Genomic DNA, 17,332 nt, shown 5'->3' with positions numbered 1-17,332 from the left:
TGAAAAGGTTCCACAATTAGATTTTGATGATGGTTGCACAACTCTCTGAATTGACTAAAAAACAATAAACTGTACATTTTAAATAGATGAATTGTGTAGTATACAAATTAACCTTAAGCTGCTAAATCATATTTGAATTTTTAGCCATTTAAAAATTCATATCCATTTAAAACATATCACAAAACAAAAATGCACATTGAACATCAATGATTTTACTCTGATATCTGCAGGTGGATTCATACCACTAATCTAGTGTTTTACAACAAATCAAATTTAACCATCATTATTCCCTCATTCAGCAAAGGTTTACTGACTATTTACTATAAAGCCAGGTGCTGTACTATGTACATGAATAAAATGATAGATAAAATGCAATCCCTTCCCTTAAGATTACATTTCTACAAAGAAGTTATAGGTATAAACCAATCAAATGTTTTTACGTCTTTTACATATGCTGTTACAAAACTAATTCATAACCTTAAATCTTGTATTTATCTTTTTCGCGGCAATAGATGTTTCCTAACTTTCCTTTCTAGCCAAAGGGAGACCAGTATGGCTACTTCCTATATACTTTCTTGTTGTAACTGCTTTATGGAAATACTGTCTACAGAGAAGTTCTATCAGGCCAGTGAATTGCTATATTTGACATGTAAGCAAAGACTGCCCTCAAAATAAATTAAATTGATTGGGGCACTATTTAAAGCAACAGGCTATCAAAATGATCAGTACCATTAATCTTAACTGTCTTCCTTCATTCAAGCCTCCAACTATTGCTTCAGTTTAAGGAATTTTGTTTTGCTAGACATTCTGGAAATTTCTTTGACTCTGAAAGTAAAATTGGCCAATGCTTTTTTATCTGAAGGCCTTTTTAAGCCAAATATCTACACATTTTCTCTTCTACTTAAAATTGAGAGCTCGGTCTACAATCAGATGGAGCTCATCTAAGTAACTAGAATCCTTCAAAAATAACCTCTTGAACCAATCTGGATATAACATTTTGGTTGTTCATTTGAATGAAGTGCTTCTTTATGTACAACACTGGAAAACTGAAAAGACAAAAATGGAAATGTGATTTTAAATTTAAATGACTCCAGAGGATTTTTAGGGCAGTGAAACCAAACTGTGCCATACATCATCATTAATTTGTCTAAACCCACAGAATATTCAACACCAAGAGTGAACCTAATGCCAACTGTGGACTTTGAATGATTATGATGTGTCAATGTAGGTCATCAATTGTAACAAATGTACCACTTTGCTGGGGGATGTGGATTATGGGGGAGAGGTTCATGTGTGGGGGCAAGGGGTATATCGGAAATCTCTGGACCTTCCTCTGAATTTTGCTGTGAAACTATAATTGCTCTAAGGAATAAAGCTTATTTTTTAAAAATTTAAATAAGTCAATATTTTCAATTGTTAGTTTATCAGTCACAGTTCTTACTGGGAAAAACTGCATGGGGACATCAGTCCATTTTCAAACTACTACATGACATGTTTGTTAAGTATTTAAGCACTCAGAAGACACACAAAGAAATGTGTTCCCCTACCAGCATGTGCTCTCTCTGTGTGCTGACGTGGAATGACTGCTAAAGAAGGCAAGTGAAGCAGGGGGTCCCACCATCACCAGACACAGACCTGACTGACCCTTCCAACAGGAGAAAGGTGAGTGAAAGTGGGCTCCAGGCCACAGGAGGCTGGGCTGCCGGGGAAGGCCAGAGAGGGCAGGAGGTGGTTCGATAAGGGGGAGTGTGAATGTGAGTGTGTGTGTGCAAGTCCAGGGTGCTCCAGAAGGGAGGGCCCCAAGGGAGATAACATTCAGGTCCTTACTTACAAAGGACACGTGCAGAACCCAATTATCTGTAATGCAACCCTTCATCTGACAGTTCTGCACGGAAAAGGAGAGGCAAAGAAGTATGCAGATCCTAACACAAGCCCTGGGTAAAACACCATTCTACCAGTTGCACAGGAGGTTGAAGGAAAAGCAGAGTATACAGTAAAACAAAGAGGAGCACAAATCTCAAAGAGGAAGAATGCCCAAAAGATTTTTTTTTTAAGTTAGTTGATAACTTTTGAAATGAATATATATTTTATGCTTAAATTTAAAAAGTAAAACTACAGAGATAATGCTGAAGTAGCTATTAACTCATTATCATTTATGACCAAAAACGCTCACCATTTTTTTCTGGCTGCCCCCAAAATGGCCAGGAAGAAACTATTTGTTCATCAATGGTGCATCTGCTAACATCCAATCCTGCTAGAAACAGGAACGAACAGGGCATTTCTTCAAAAGGCTGTTTCTTCCGCAGTCATGCCCACAATCAGAGATGAAAATCACAACAAAAATCTTTTATACTTATTATTTGAGGAATCTCCCGTCAGTGTTCTGGTCAATCTTAGCCAATCTTTGGCTAAGGATTGTAGAGACTTTCTTCTAAAGCACTTAATCCTCCTCAGAGGGGTCAGTTCTCCAATAAAGGAAACAACAGCTTGGTAAATCCATTTTCTTCAGTGTCCTTAGAATCCAGCCAATAATCTTGGCAATAATTCTTGAGCCTTTCTCACTCTCATTTTTGGCACTTTCGGGAGCCAAACTGAGATAACGAAGAAACTTCAAGGACATAAAAATCTACTGAATTTCACTAAGCTCTTGCTCTTGGAGACATTAAATATTAGGTCTTAGAAGGTTAACAACGTGACCCCATGCGAGCCAGGTTAGTAGATTTAACTAATCCATGACAACTACAACTTTCACCTCTCCCTAAATCATTTCAAATCCTAGCCTTCCGGACCTATATAATGGAATTATATTAAAATGGCCGTTAAAAAATTCCAAGCAGGTTTTTTTTTTGTTTGGTTGGGTTTTTTCCCTTAAGATTGGCCCTGAGCTAACATCTGCTGCCAATCTCCCTGTTTTTTTCTTCTTCTCCCTAAAGCACCCCAGTACACAGTTGTATAGTCTAGTTGTGAGCGCCTCTGGTTGTGCTATGTGGGATGCCGCCTCAGCGTGGCCTGATGAGTGGTGCCATGTCCGCGCCCAGGATGTGAACCAGTGAAGCCCTGGGCTGCTGAAGTGGAGCACACGAACTTAACCACTCGGCCACAGGGCCAGCCCCTCAAGCAACTTTAAATCAGAGAAAAAAAAAACTAATCATACGTGAGTGGGAACAAAACACTCCCATTATGTTAAATATATGAATCCTATATATACATGAAAACAATAATCAGACATATAAACTTGTACCTGCAGCAAGTAACCCTGGGATGATGGATAGAAGAGACCCACAGTTTGGGATTGGAAGAACTATTATTTTTTGTTGGAAATGTTTTTATAGCCTACAAATGTTTACCATTTAGCTGCACAAAGTTAAATGTTATTTAAAATAAATCCTCATCTCTGGAAATTTAATGTAAGTACAGATTTATTAACAGCAAGCTATCTAAGAAGTTGGGCCCCATGTTCTCCATAAACTGGAAGGACATTCATGGGTCAGTCAGTCAGTCTGTCTGTCTCCCCCGCTCTCCCCCCTCCCTTTCTCTCTTTCTCCCTCTATACATTTATGTAGTTTAATTCTACTGGCATTCTTGATTTTCTCTAGCTCATATCCCAGCCCAGCCCGGAAGTTATCACTCCCAACTCAAGAGCTGCGGGAGAGGTCCAGGGAGTGATGACAATGTAGCTGAGGCTCCCCCTCCGTGGAGATGAACCGGCCGCAGGAAAGCCCATCTTCCCCTGGCAGGCCGTCTCCAGGGAGAGGCCGCCCCGCCCAGGCCTGAGCACACACGCTCAACACACCATTGGCTTCCATATTCCCCTCTCTTTGAGTGCTGGTTCACGACTCCAAAATGACTCGAAGGTCCATCAGCTCCAGAGGCAAGGAGGGGAATCTGGTCACATCCTCTCTGACCCTGAACCTTCTATTTCGCTCCCATGCTGCTCCTATTTGTAACCTTCCCTACTGCCACCCCAATACCCTGTGAGAACTCGTTTGTCATTCTGAACTCCATCCAGCCTCAAATCCTTCTCTAAAGTTCTGCTCTCTTGGCATTTCAAACTCTGACATCCCTCCCACCAGAGGGGAACGCAGGACAGCTGGCGAGACCAGGTTCATCTGTGCTGCCCTACAAAATGCCCAGCACTGACATTTCTCCACCAAGGACCCTTCCCGGTATTTCTCCCCGTGAAGACCAGTGGCTGCAGCCTTCCATGCCAAGGGAGAATGGCAGGGACTTTTGCCCCTAACATTATTCCTATTTGCCCATTAACCTTAAATCCCTTCTGAGGATTAAACCGTAGCTTCTAATCATAATTGTCCATTTTCCAAGAAAACATGCCAACTGTTCCCACAGCCTCTCTTCACAGGCAGATGAAATGGAAAATCCATGGGCCTTGGGACCAGACAGGCCTGCATTGAATCTTAGCTCATTCAGCTTTATTCTGGGGCAGGTTCCTTATCACCGGTTTCCTTTTCTGTAAAAGGGAATAATAATTCCTCCCGTATATGATGTTTATGAACATCAAATGAGTTACTCCCCTCTTTTCTCCTCTGACACACCTCTGTTCCCAACTCAGCCCTCCAGCTAAACCCACCACATCAGCCCTGACCAGGGTTATTTGGTAATTAACCTTAGACACAGCTTAAAATCCCAAAGTGTAAAGATCATATTTCTGATAAATATACTCCTTCCTTCCTATGAAAAGGCAAGTTTGGAAACTGTTATAAGTATGTATTATGAGAAGCCAAGCCAAAAAAAGAAAATAATACCGTGTCCTTTAGAAACTACAAACTATAGCCCCAGTAACACACTCAGTGACAGATACACAGACAGACCTACCTGCAACACAGAGCTGACAGTTCCACTTCTCATCTGCTTTCTCTGGTGCCTGCTTACCTTCTCCTTCTTTATAATGGTCAAGACTCATAGAATCTTCCAAACCCTCAAAAACCTCTTCCCCCATTTTTGAAAAGAGGAAACAAAAGGCCCAGGGAGCTTAAGTGACTTGTTCAAAATTGCACAGCTAGTTCATGACAGGTAACTGAGCAACGTTAGCCCAGGAGTTAAGTGCAGCAACCTTAGCAACTCTTGAAAAGCTTAGTTAAGAGGTACCATGCGGCATGGCTGTATTTCATGGAGCCTCAGCAGGTTCTAATGATATTCTGTGCATCTCAGCATACGGATTTAATACGTAATATATGTATTTATTTGCCAACAGGATTTCACAGATCTTTGTTGGTTTCTTAGAGCTCCTGCGTTCTAGACTAGTGCCGTCAAATGGAACCTTGTGAGAAATGGAAATGCACACCATCCAACAGGACAGGCCTCGGCTACATGCGCCTAGTGAGCACCTGAAATGTGGCTAGTGCAACTGAAGAACTGAGTGTTTTCGATCTCTTTTATTTTTTCTTGTGGTAAAATACATATCACATAAAATTTACCATCATAACCATTTCTAAGTGCACAGTTATTAAATACATGCATAATGTTGGGCAACCATCACCACCAACTATCTCCATAGCTCTTGTCATTCTGTAAAACTGAAGCTCTGTCCCATTGAACACTAACTCTTCATCCCCGCCTCCCCCAGCCCCTGACAACCGCTGTCCTGCTTTCTGTCTCTATGATTTCGACTACTCTAAGTAGATAAGCAGAATCAGACAGCATTTCCTTTTTGTGACTCGCTTATTTGGCTTAGCATAATGTCCTCCAGGTTCATCCATGTTGTAGCCTGTGTCAGAGTTTCCTTCCTTTTTAAGGCTGAATAATATTCCACTGTATGTATACACCGCATTTTGCTTATCCATCATCTGTCAATGGACACTTGCACTGCTTTCACATTTAACCATTATGAATAATGCTGCTGGGTGTACAAATACCTCTTTGAGACCCTGCTTTCATTTTTTTGGATACATACCAGAAGTGGAATTGCTGGACCATAGGGTAATCTTATTTTATTTTATTTATTTATTTTTTTTTGAGAAAGATTAGCCCTGAGCTAACATCTGCCACCAATCCTCCTCTTTTTGCTGAGGAAGACTGGCCCTGAGCTAACATCTGTGCCCATCTTCCTCTATTTTATATGTGGGACACCCCCACAGCATGGCTTGATAAGCAGTGCATAAGTCTGCACCTGGGATCCGAACTGGTGAACTTAACCATTGCACCATTAGGTTGGCCCCAAGGTAATTTTATTTTTAATTTCTGAGGAACCACTATACTGTTTTCCATAGCGGCCATACCATTTTACATTCCTATCAACAGTGCACAAGGCTTCTAATTTCTCCACATCCTTGCTTATATTATTTTCTGGGTTTTTTCATAGTACCCATCCTGATGGGTGTGAGGTGGTACCTCACTGTAGTTTTGATCTGCATTTCTCTAATGATCAGCAATGTTTAGCATCTTTTCATGTGCTTACTGGCCATGAGTATATCTTCTTTGGATGAATGTTTTAATTTTATTTCTTTGTAATTAATTTAAACAGCCACATGTGGCTAGGGGCGTCCCTACTGGACAGTGCAGGTCTAGACTTCACGGTTCTGGAGGTAAACTGGAGACCCAGTGCAGAAGGCACAGTGAGCTTCGGAGGCAGGTGGACCAATTCAGTCACTTCGCAGTTCTGCAGACTTAGCCGGTCACTTCAACTCCCTACACCTCAGTTTCCCCATGGGTAAAGTAGGATTAATACCTCCTTCTTCAGAGAATGCAATGGAATGAATGAGCATACCCACAGCCCCGGTAAAGTCGTAGCACATGGGGGAGGACTGAAGCCATGGGTCAGGCATCCCTCACCACCCAGTCCCCACTGCCACTTGACACCTAGAATTTAGTCTTTTCAAGATACACCCCCCCAAATCAACTACAGTCCTTGCCAGAGAAATGGAATTCCAGCTCTAGAAAACAAGGATCTTTAGCTCCCAGGGAGAGGACCCAAAAAGGGAGGAGAAGACTGAGCTGAAATCTGGAATCTCACCCCTCTGGCATTCTGGGATGCGGGCTGTCCATATTCAGTCTCGGCTAATAACCAACAGGAAAGCGAAGCTCTCAAACTTCCAATTCTAGAATTCACGACCACCTCTTTTGTGAGGCAGCCAAAAACAGACCTTCAGAGGGAGAATCCTTGAAGAAAAGCCTCTGAGCTCTGAATGTGATATGTGACTCAGGACAGTCCTGAGACTGTTTCCGTGGCCACAGCCCTTCTTCTCACGCCCAGCCACCACGTGAACCCAGCCCCCAGGTTACCTGACGCTGCGGTGGTGGGGGTGCTGGCCGGCGGTGGCTGCGAGGAGCTGCTGCTCTCAGTCATCAGGCATGGGTTGCTGCCGCTGTTCTCTCTCTTGACAAGCAGCTCAGCCGCGCTGGGCAGCGGGATGGGGTGGCTGATCCCCAATTCCTCCTCCTGAGCCTGCTGCCTTCTCAGGGCCACCTGGAAGCACAGGGCAACCGGTCATCCTCCAACACTCCAGAATCACTTGGACAGCTTGGCGAAAACAACTGAAACCCCACCCACCCCAGACATTATGGCTGATTAGCTCCAGGGGCGAGGCCTGGGAATCTCCAATTTTTTTTTTTTTTCCTGAGGAAGATTCGCCCTGAGCTAACATCTGTGGCTGACAGTGGTGTAGGAAAGCACCCAGGATGGATCGCAATCCAGGCCAGTGAAGCAGAGCATGCCAAACTTAACCACTATGCCACTGGCTGGCCTCTCCTTTTTTTTTTTAAGCTACACTGTTAACTATGATGTACAACCAACGATGAGAAATGGTTTAGAACCAGAGTGTCTGGCCAACAGCAGGTGCTCAAAAAACGCTGGTTAACCAAGAGAGTATGTAGTGTAGCAGGGAATAATGCTGGCTAGGGAGGCTCAGGAAAACCATAGTCAGCCAAGCAGAGGAGTTCAATCTGAAGAGTAAAGGAAGTCAGCCCTGAGAGATTACGAAGGAAGGAGAATCAGCTCACGCACTCGGGTCCACAAATTTGTAAAAGGCCACTGTACTGGGAACCGTGACCAGCAAGATTTAGTAAGAATAGTTTAGATCCCAAGGTACTGGCTGTTTAAAAGCAGAAACAGGAGGCAGGCAACTATGCAATTGCGACTCAAGACAAAATATGGCAAACGCCCCAGAAGGGGTAGACAGCAGTCCTACTGAAGAATTCAGAGACAGAATGGCTTCAGATGCAACAATCGGCCAGAGCACGGATTGCAACAGGGCCTCCAAGAATAGGATGAGAAGGACCTGGACAGGCAAGGATGAAGGGGCAGAACAATCCAGAAAAAGAGAGTAGAGTGGGCACGAAAGGCAGGGACTGCTTGGGAAAACCCTGGTTCTCTGGGGTGGAGGGAGCATGTAGAGACACAAAGGGGAAACGGGCTGGAAGGTGGTGTTAAATCACATTGTTAAAGGTTGAGAAAAGAGCTGTAAAGAAAATAAACTTTTTGCTTACTACATGTAACAAAAAAGGGAGACTCTGTTGAAATTGGCTATTAACCATAATGAAATGAGAAAGTGACATACTTCTACCTCAGAGGCCCAAATACAACCCAAAAGTTAAAATTAGAATGGTAAACAAGAAACACAACTGGAATTTATATATTCTGTTAGAAAAACTGTATAAAATTAGAATGGTAAACAAGAAACACAACTGGAATTTATATATTCTGTTAGAAAAACTGTATTCCAAATTTAGAAAGCTGATTAATTTGGAAGTAATTTTACTCAGAACAAGAGAAGTCTTCAACTTACAAAAAATATCGTTAAGTAATCAATGAAGAGTAAATGACTAAGCTTAAATCTTGGATTTTATATTATCAACCAAGACGTTCAGAAACAGAATAGGAAGGTTTTGACCAGAAATAAAATTTTTTAAAAAATACCCACAAACCTCTAAATTCTGTCAATGCATACTTATACCCTGATTTACACAAATCCCATGCACGCACAAAACGCACGGGGTATTATATACCCCATAAACCAAGGACATTTTTACAAAAAGACTTCTCAAGGGTTCTTAGAAAATGTTATCTAAACAGAAAGGTGGGGCAATTGATTAAAAATGCAATTATTTTAGAGTCATATCTAAGATCAATTTCAAACTATTTTAGAATGACTAAAAAATGAGTGATATATGGATTTTAAAGGATTTCATCCAGCACAGGACAACCCTTCTGATGCAGAAAATACTGAGGTTTCATATCATAAAAGTAATCCTAAATGGCTTTTGTTTTTAAAATAGCAAACAGCCTTCTGCCAAGTTAGTGTCCCTACTAATAAAGCTTATTCAAAATTCATGGCCCTACTTGGATAAATATTTTTTATTACATTTTGAGGAAAATTCCCCTCCCAAGCATACTCTCCATACTAAATATTTAAGCCAACGACTAGACGTTCAGACTATTTTTCTCCCTACAAATATAATTCAAATGTCCATAAGTTTTTTCCAGTAAGTTCACTTTGATGCGTTTGACTGCTATACTCAATGTATTCTTTTCATTCAGTATAAATGAAGCTTAAAACCTATAAAGAAGAAACTAAGGAAAATAACATTTCCATGACTGCGCTTGCCATCTGTGAAGCCAAAATATATCTAGTTTAAAACACATTTTTAAAAATCAGATGTATAGAAAAAGTATCATCTTCAAGCATTTGTGCGGTCCTGCTCAACGCTCTTAATCATTTTCACTGGAGGATATTTACACGTTTTCAATCAAAAGTAGCACATCGTTCGTAAACATTTCTTCGGTGTCTTTTGATTTAAAACTGTCTTAAAAAGATAAAACAACTTTTACCTGGAAAGAATGCGTATTATTCTCTTCTAAAAATCCTTTAAGATACCAACGCCGTTAATTATTTCCGATAAAACGTTAAATACCGTTCTGTTTATGATGCTTAAAAAAAAAGCTATGAACGACAGACAAATCCTCAAACTCTTGCATTTTCTCCCCTGCGCATACTTTTTTTAAATTCTTAATTTTTTAAACTATACGCAAAGTAATTCGTACTTGAATAAGTTAGATCGAGACAGCACACTTTTTGCAAAACTTAGGTCGACACAGTAAACTTTAAAATGCTAATAAAATTTCCCTAGTGCTCAAAATGGCTGAGGCGCTCGGCCTGGATCCACTGGGGGCGAACACGAAAAGCGACCCAAGAGCACAAGCCGGACCACGCCACGTTGGCGTCCATTACAGCGACTTTTCCAGAAAGACAAAGCCGCCCGATACATTATCCGGATAAGCCGCAGCCAGGCTGGGTCTCCGTTTCGCCCTCACCGCGTAGCCGGCGCCGGCACCCTCCACCACCCTCCCCAGTTTAAGCGCAACTCTCGGGGGAGGGGGGGGCGGAGTCAGGGGTCCCGGGGATCCGCGCGGGGAGAGAACCCCCAACCCTCTGCTCAGAGAGCGAGGTCAGAAATACCAAAGTCCCCTAAAAGGCGAACCCGACAACTCTCTGCTGGGGGGGTCGAGTGAGAGATCCGGGGACCCCCAAAGGCGCGAACCCGGCAACTCTATGCTGCGGGGAGTTGGAGATCCCAGGGACCCTCCAAAGGGCAAACCCGCCAACTCTTCGCTGGAGGGTGGGATCAGGGATCCCCGGGGACTCCGAGCAGACTGAACCCCGCAACTTCTGCTCTGAAAGGAGGATCAGAGATCCTGGGGATCCTGAGGAAGCCCTGAAGGGGTGAACCCCGCAACTCTGCTAGACGGCAGAGTCAGGGATCCCGGGGCCTCCCCGAGAAAAGCAACCCGCGCACCTCTCTGCTCCGCCGGCAGGATCGGAGACGCATCCCGGCCATCCGAGCCGGCGTCAGCGCGTGGCTGGGAGCTCCGCGTCCCGAGCGCAATGTGGCCGTCGGCGAGCACAGTTGCCTGCCTCCCAAACCCGGGTCCCACGTGGCACCGGCCACGCCGCAAAGATTTAATCCCAAAAGTTCAGGGCTGAGCCTCCGTTCCTGGGCGCCCGCACTCACCTGCGCGGCCATCACGCGCTGTCTCTCGGCGATCAAGTTGCACTTCTTACACTGGCAGTCCCGCCACATGCAGAAGCGCTTGTGGCCCTTGAGCGGCGACGCATAGCCGTGGTTCCTGCATCGCGCGCACTTGGGCAGCCGTGGGGACTTCTTGCTCCCAGCGCCCATGCCCGACGCCCCCGAGCCGCCGCCGCTGCCCCCGGCGCCAGCAGAGCCCAGGAGCCCTCCTGCCGCTTTGCCAAAGCCCCCGGCCTTGCCCTGCGGTGGTGCCCCAGGGGCGTGCGGGGCCTCCGACGGTGCCGAGGGCTTGCTGAATGCGTCGTCGTTGGGCATGGTGCCCCAAGGAGAAGCGCGAGGAGTCTCTGGCCTCTCCGGTCTGGAGACAGCTGCAGAGGAGGGACCCAACCGACGGCAAGGCTCCCGAGAAGGAGGCGCGGAGGCGTGTGCGCTGGAACCGGAGGTGCAGCCCGAGTGGCGAGGTCGCGACGCGCAACTCCCAGAGTGGTGGGGGGTTGTGCAGGGTTTTTTTCTCCTTTTGGCGCGCGCGCGCGCGGCGCAGAACTTTTGGATACTTTTCAGAACGTTCCCGGGACTGCCTGGGCGGGAGAGGGCTCGAGGGAACGCGGCCACGCCCACCGCCCCCCAACTCTAGCCACCGAGTTCCCGCCACCCGCAAGCTTGCACTGGCTGCAAACATCGAGGGCATTGCTGCAGGGTCGCTGCAAGCGCACCGAGAGGTGCAGAGCGACCTGGAGATAGTGTGATTCCTATACTCTCTGAGGTGCCCAGGCTGAGCTGCCAGCGCACGCTGCATCGAGGAAGCTGGGCTCCCCAGGTCCAGGGCGTAGTTGCGCATCATAGTCGTGCATGCAGCTTGGAGGAGGTGCAGACCACCCTGTGGGGTCCTCTAACTCCCTTCCCCGCAATGAGCCCTATGCTCCAAGTTCCGTAGGGCAAACGTTGGCAGAAGCCAACTCGGAGAGTGGTTTCTTTCTCACTTAGGAGAATTAAGTACGAGGTTGAAAGCCTCAGAAAAGAGAAGTCTCTGCATTTCTATCAGCAAATAAGACTCTCAGTGTGGGGGGCTCAAGCGCGCCAAAAATGTAAAAGGTTGGACCTTTCTGTTCTGCAGTTAGCTGTTCCTGCACCTGCGTTCATTTGCTGATGAGGTTTCCACCTACTGGCTCCAGAGAACTTTCAAATCTGCAGGTCCAGCTCTTGCTGCCTTTTGCCTATCGCTTCTTGCCTTGTAGAGATCTTCGCTTAGGCTCTGTAGGCGTGTGAAACTCAGCCTCTGAAAAACACTCTTTTAGCAAAGTAGTTACACAGTTGTAGACATTTATCAAAATTCATTCTACACTTAAGATCTGTGCACTTTACAGTATATAATGATACCTCCAGAAACCCCTCAATCATCTTACAGCCTTCCCCCCACCCCCACCGCAGACACATTTTTGTCTCCTCTCTCTGCACTTGCACAGCAAATCCATCCCTAAGGTCTTCTGTACATTTCTTCCTAGGCACTCATGTGTCCCTCTAAGGCCACCCCTTTCCAAGTCTGAATCTCTGCAGTAGCTTCCAGTTGGTCTCTCTGTTTTCCAGTCTTCCAGTGTATTCCATGCACACAGCCGCAGGCCCCTACAGTGGCGTGGTATTGTTTTCTATGTGAAAAATAAAAGTTGAAAACTTAAGGCTGCGTCTTAAAGCACCTAGAGTGATTTCACTCTGCATTTCTCAGCTTCATGTAGTTACCTACCAGCTTGCAGGAGCTCTGTTGGCCTTTAGGTACCTGTCTGCTCTGTACCACTTCCCTAATCTTGCAATGGCCACTGTCCAGGCAGAGGACTGCCCTCACATCTCTCCCCCAGTCTCCTTGCTTTTCTCCTGTGTTAGTAGTCAGATTCCAAATTCTGGGCCCCAATCCTAGGGGGTTAAGTCTCCCAAAGATCTGGCCACCTCACTTGGCTTCTCATCAACATGGTTGTCCAGTGACCCTCTCTTTCAGCACGTCAGCATTTTCATCGCTGCATTCTGAAATCCTCTAGCCTGCCTTCCCCGTTCTTATTCTGAGGCCCCTCTCACAGGCTCTTTCCCTCAGCCTGGATTATCTCCATTAGTATTCTCTGTCTGAAAATTACTTCCTAAAGAAGATTCTAGCTTTACACAATACCTCATATCCTATCCATCAAGCCAGTGAAGCTTTAGTCTTGACAGAGGCCAGGATGCAACCCTTCACCCCCTTCTGGAACCTGTTAAATGATAACCACTATTTGGTTCAGGAATATCCCTAAGTCTTCCATTAAAACATACATGCCAATTGCTGTGATCCACTATTTACTTTTCTTTTTCCACATGTACATTTTAATACATAAACCGGAGCTGAAACCTTCGAAGGCCCAGTCCAGTTTTAGAGAATGAAGTAGATGCAGGAAGTAGTGGCTGTCAAAGCCCAAATTACAGGGGAACGTATGTTCCTCATGAGCATCCCAGCCCTAGAATCTGTGATGGAAGGATTTAAGCCTACAGAACACGTGGGGCCAGGAATCTGTGTGACCAAGCTCTCCAAATATAAAATGTTGTGGTGAGGATAATAGCTTACAGGAAAGTTCTTATTCACAAACCACAGAGGAGGAACTAGAAACCAGACAAGCCAAAGGAGAAGTATGAAAGCCTCAAGGATGAAGGGAATCCTCCTGGATATCTTGAGTACTCTGCGCTCTGTTGTCAACTGTCACCTCAGAAACCCAAACTAGGAAGTTGATGACGCAGATCTGTAGCTGCTGACTTAGAAAAATGTCCAAGACATACTGATAAGTAGCAGGGGTGGGGACCAATTCTAAAATATGTCAGGGTTAGGCAAAGACTTCCTAGATATGACACCAAAAACACAAGGGATTAAAAAACATTGATAAATTGACTTCATCAAAATTCAAAACCTTTGTGCTTCTAAAGATACCATTAAGAAAGTGAAAAGACAAGCCACAGACTGTGAGAAAATATTTGTAAGTCATATATCAAATAAGGGACTTACATGCAGAGTATATAAAGAACTCTTGCAATTCAGTGATAAAAAGACAAATAATACAATTGAAAAATGGGCAAAAGATTTGAATAGACATTTCACCAAAAAAAATATTCAAATGCGTGGTGAGCACATGGAAAGATGCTTGATATCATTAGTCATTAAGGAAATGCAAATCAAAACAATGAGATACCACTTCACACCCACTAGGATGGCTATAATCGAAAACATAGTAGTGACAACTGGCTAGGATATGGTGAAACTAGAATTCTCATATATTGCCAGTGGGGGTGTAAAACGGCACAGCCATTTTGGAAAACTTTACCATATGACCCAACAATTCCACTCCTAGCTATCTACCCCAGAGAAATGAAAACATACGTCCACACAAAGACTTGTCCATGAATATCCATAGCAGCATTATTCATTTGAAACAATCCAAATGTCCATCAACGGTTGAATGAACAAACAAAATGTGGTATATCCATACAATGGAATATTATTCAGTCATCAAAAGGGATAAAGTAGCAATACGTGCTATAGCAAGGATGAACCTTGAAAACATTATGCTAACTAAGAGAAGCCAGATTAAAAATACCACATACTGTATGTTCCTGTTTATATGAAATGTCCAGAATAGGCAAGTCAATAGCAAGAGAAAATAGATTAGCAGTTGCCAGGGGCTGGGGGTGGGAATGGCGAGTGAATGCAAATATGTATAAGGAATCTTTCTGGGGTGATGCAATGGTCTAAAATTGGATTGTGGGAATGGTTGCAAAACTCGGTAAATTTGCTAAAATTATTTGTATGATTAAAACAAGAGAATTTTATGGTATATAAATTATACCTCAATGAAACTGTTTAAAATTTTGAACTAAAAGACAAACAAAAAATTATTTACAGTATGGTTCCGTTTCTGAAATAGGAACTAATGAGTATATCCGTTTGAGCAGGTTATTTAATTTTCCCCAGGTGATAGGATTATGGAAGATATTCTCCTTATACTTTTTTTATTATCTGATTTCTTAAAAATACTTAGCAGGCATTATTTTCACTATCAGAAAAAAACAATATATTATTTTAGTGGTGAGGCAGCATCGCATCATAGATAAATGCCTAGCTCTGAATCCCAGCTGTGTGACCTTAGGCAAGTTTCTTAACCTCTCTGTGACTCAGTCTGCTCTTCTGTAAAAGGAGAGTAATAATAATACCTACCTCAAAGGATTGTTAGGAAGACTAAATTAGTTAATACGAAGTGCTTAGAAAAGTGACTGGCACACAGAAAAGTGTCTGTTATTATTATTATTATTATTTCCATATTGGAAAGAAAAAGAGTAGGGAGAAAGCAGGGTACATAGACAAAGAACCTTCCTCATGTTGGAGTAACTTACGTGGAGTGGAAACTGTGTTAGAAAGCACCAATGATAAATTTCATCCACTTTGCCTTTTGTCCATAGAAAGCAGTTTGTGCCCCTGGTCTTGGCGCAACAGGTCACAGTGAAAATTCTCTGTGTTGCTTCTGACCACATATATGAAGCAAGATACTACAGGAGTCAAAACATTCAGCCCAAGTGTCCAGTGTGGAGCCATGAGCCAGCCGCCTAAAGTAACGATGCGGTGGACAAGTGTGTTTGCCCAGTGCCCTGGGACTGGGGCAAGCAGCAGGAATGAAAGAGAAGCCAGACTGCTGGGGCCTGAAGCACTTCCCGCAGGAGTACCCCGTGCGACAGGGAAACCTGACAGTGCCCTGCAGTGGCACAGGATCTGGGTAGGCACAAAGAAGCAAACACGACATTCTAGGTCGTGGGAACAACAGACAGAAGGCTGGGCACTGGGAGTGAGCCTGTGGGTTGGGGGAGAGGGCACAGACATGCCAGTCTGGAATAGAGGAGTGAAGCTGGAGCCCAGCAGGAGATAAGGTTGGAAAGATAGCAGGGCACCTTGCCTGCCAGGGAGGAGTTTGGCTTCTATCCTATAGGCAAATGGAGAATGATGGAAGCTTTTGTCCTTGAGGTGTCTGAGGAATGAAGTGGCAGGTCTGCCAATCACCACATAATTTGAACAAGCCACTTAATGTCTCTGAGCCTTCGGTCTTCATGAGGAGACAACACTACCATGCGGATCAGAGATATTTGTAAGATGCCCAGAACCAGGCCTGCCACACAGAAAATGCTTGATCATTGTGGGTAGCTGATGCTAACTCCAGTTTGGATTGGAGGAGCGGGAGAAAGTTGAAAGCGGAGAATGCTGGCATTCTCCAGTTGTTCAGGAAGATGGCTAGGCCTGAGGCTGCAGCTGGGAAATCTAATTACCAGCCACCTTCCTTTATGCATTCCAGTTCCCCGCAGTGTCCACATAGACAGAGGGCAGCAGTCAGAATCCTGGAAAGCTGCTACTGTGTACAGGAACACAGGCCTTGTGGTCAGGTTGCCTTTGTGAGAGTCCCAGCTTTGCCACTTACCAGCGATGTGCCCGTGGGCAAGTCACCCACTCTCTTTGTCCCCCCCTTTCTTCAGTTGGAAATTGGAAGTAACAGAGAATGGTTGTAAAGATGCAATGATTGATGTATGTGAAGGGCTTAGAGCAGTGCCTGCGAGAGAGTCAGCACCATCTAAGCGTGAGTCTTGTTGGCTTAGAATTCTATAGGAGGAATGGAGAAGCACAGGTTGACGATGAGAGGAACTGGGAAGTAGTTTATCTGGGCAGTTTGCTAGTTTCTCCCAAGGAAACCGTTCCCAGCAAGGTCAGTGATTAGGGGCCCAGCCTGGAACCTGGAAATAAGTGACAGAACCTCGGAGTCGCAATCATCTGTCTCAAAGCGCATCGTCTTTACACTATCTGAGCATCTGGAGCCAGTCTCAGGCTCTTGGGAAGACAAAAAGTCACAAGAAGGTGGCATATCAGAAGCAGCACGCTGGCAGAACAGCAAAGGTGAGAGCTGGTGGGAAGGAGGAAGAGAGCCCAGCCATAAGCAGGGAGGCCAGGTCTGTGTCATTGGGGCAGAGGCTCACCATCTACAGTGGATCCCGGAGCATCGCTGTTTTATAAGACTGCACAAGGATTGATTTTCACAAATAATGCCCCATGACTTATCAACAAAAGATTAAATCACATTCAGTTCCTTACTCTCTGTTTAAGAAGAGTATAAATATTTCATCATCTCTTCCAATAAAAACGCTGAAAATGTGAAAGTTATGACATTTAAAGGAGAAAGCTTATTAATTAGAAAAAAAATCACTGAACATGATATAAGTTAAATGAAGTGATCTAGAGAAAAAGTACTCATAATCCAGAGAAATTAAAAAATATATTTTGAAGATAATTGTACATGACTTTTCAGTATTA

The 17,332-nt window shown here is 44.3% G+C and overlaps 1 protein-coding gene across 2 annotated transcripts in view; it reads right to left on the bottom strand.

Moving 5' to 3' along the window:
- The window catches only part of DMRT1 (doublesex and mab-3 related transcription factor 1), a 102,497-nt gene extending 90,344 nt beyond the window's left edge, over positions 1 to 12,153 (bottom strand). Inside the window, exons 1-2 of one of the 2 annotated variants that reach the window (XM_070589686.1) lie at positions 10,966 to 12,153; positions 7,240 to 7,423 (exon numbers count right to left, since the gene is read on the bottom strand). In XM_070589686.1, coding sequence (XP_070445787.1) covers positions 7,240 to 7,423; positions 10,966 to 11,298 — 517 coding nt within the window. In that variant the 5' untranslated portion in view covers positions 11,299 to 12,153. The remainder of the gene's footprint in view (positions 1 to 7,239; positions 7,424 to 10,965) is intronic. The other variant, XM_070589685.1, reaches the window with a different exon arrangement.
- Positions 12,154 to 17,332: the final 5,179 nt, after the last annotated feature.

This window comes from Equus przewalskii, chromosome 22, assembly GCF_037783145.1.
Source record: "Equus przewalskii isolate Varuska chromosome 22, EquPr2, whole genome shotgun sequence".
Classification (NCBI taxonomy): domain Eukaryota; kingdom Metazoa; phylum Chordata; class Mammalia; order Perissodactyla; family Equidae; genus Equus; species Equus przewalskii.
Note: the sequence above shows the minus strand (reverse complement) of the source record. Positions and strands in the feature narration are given on the sequence as shown.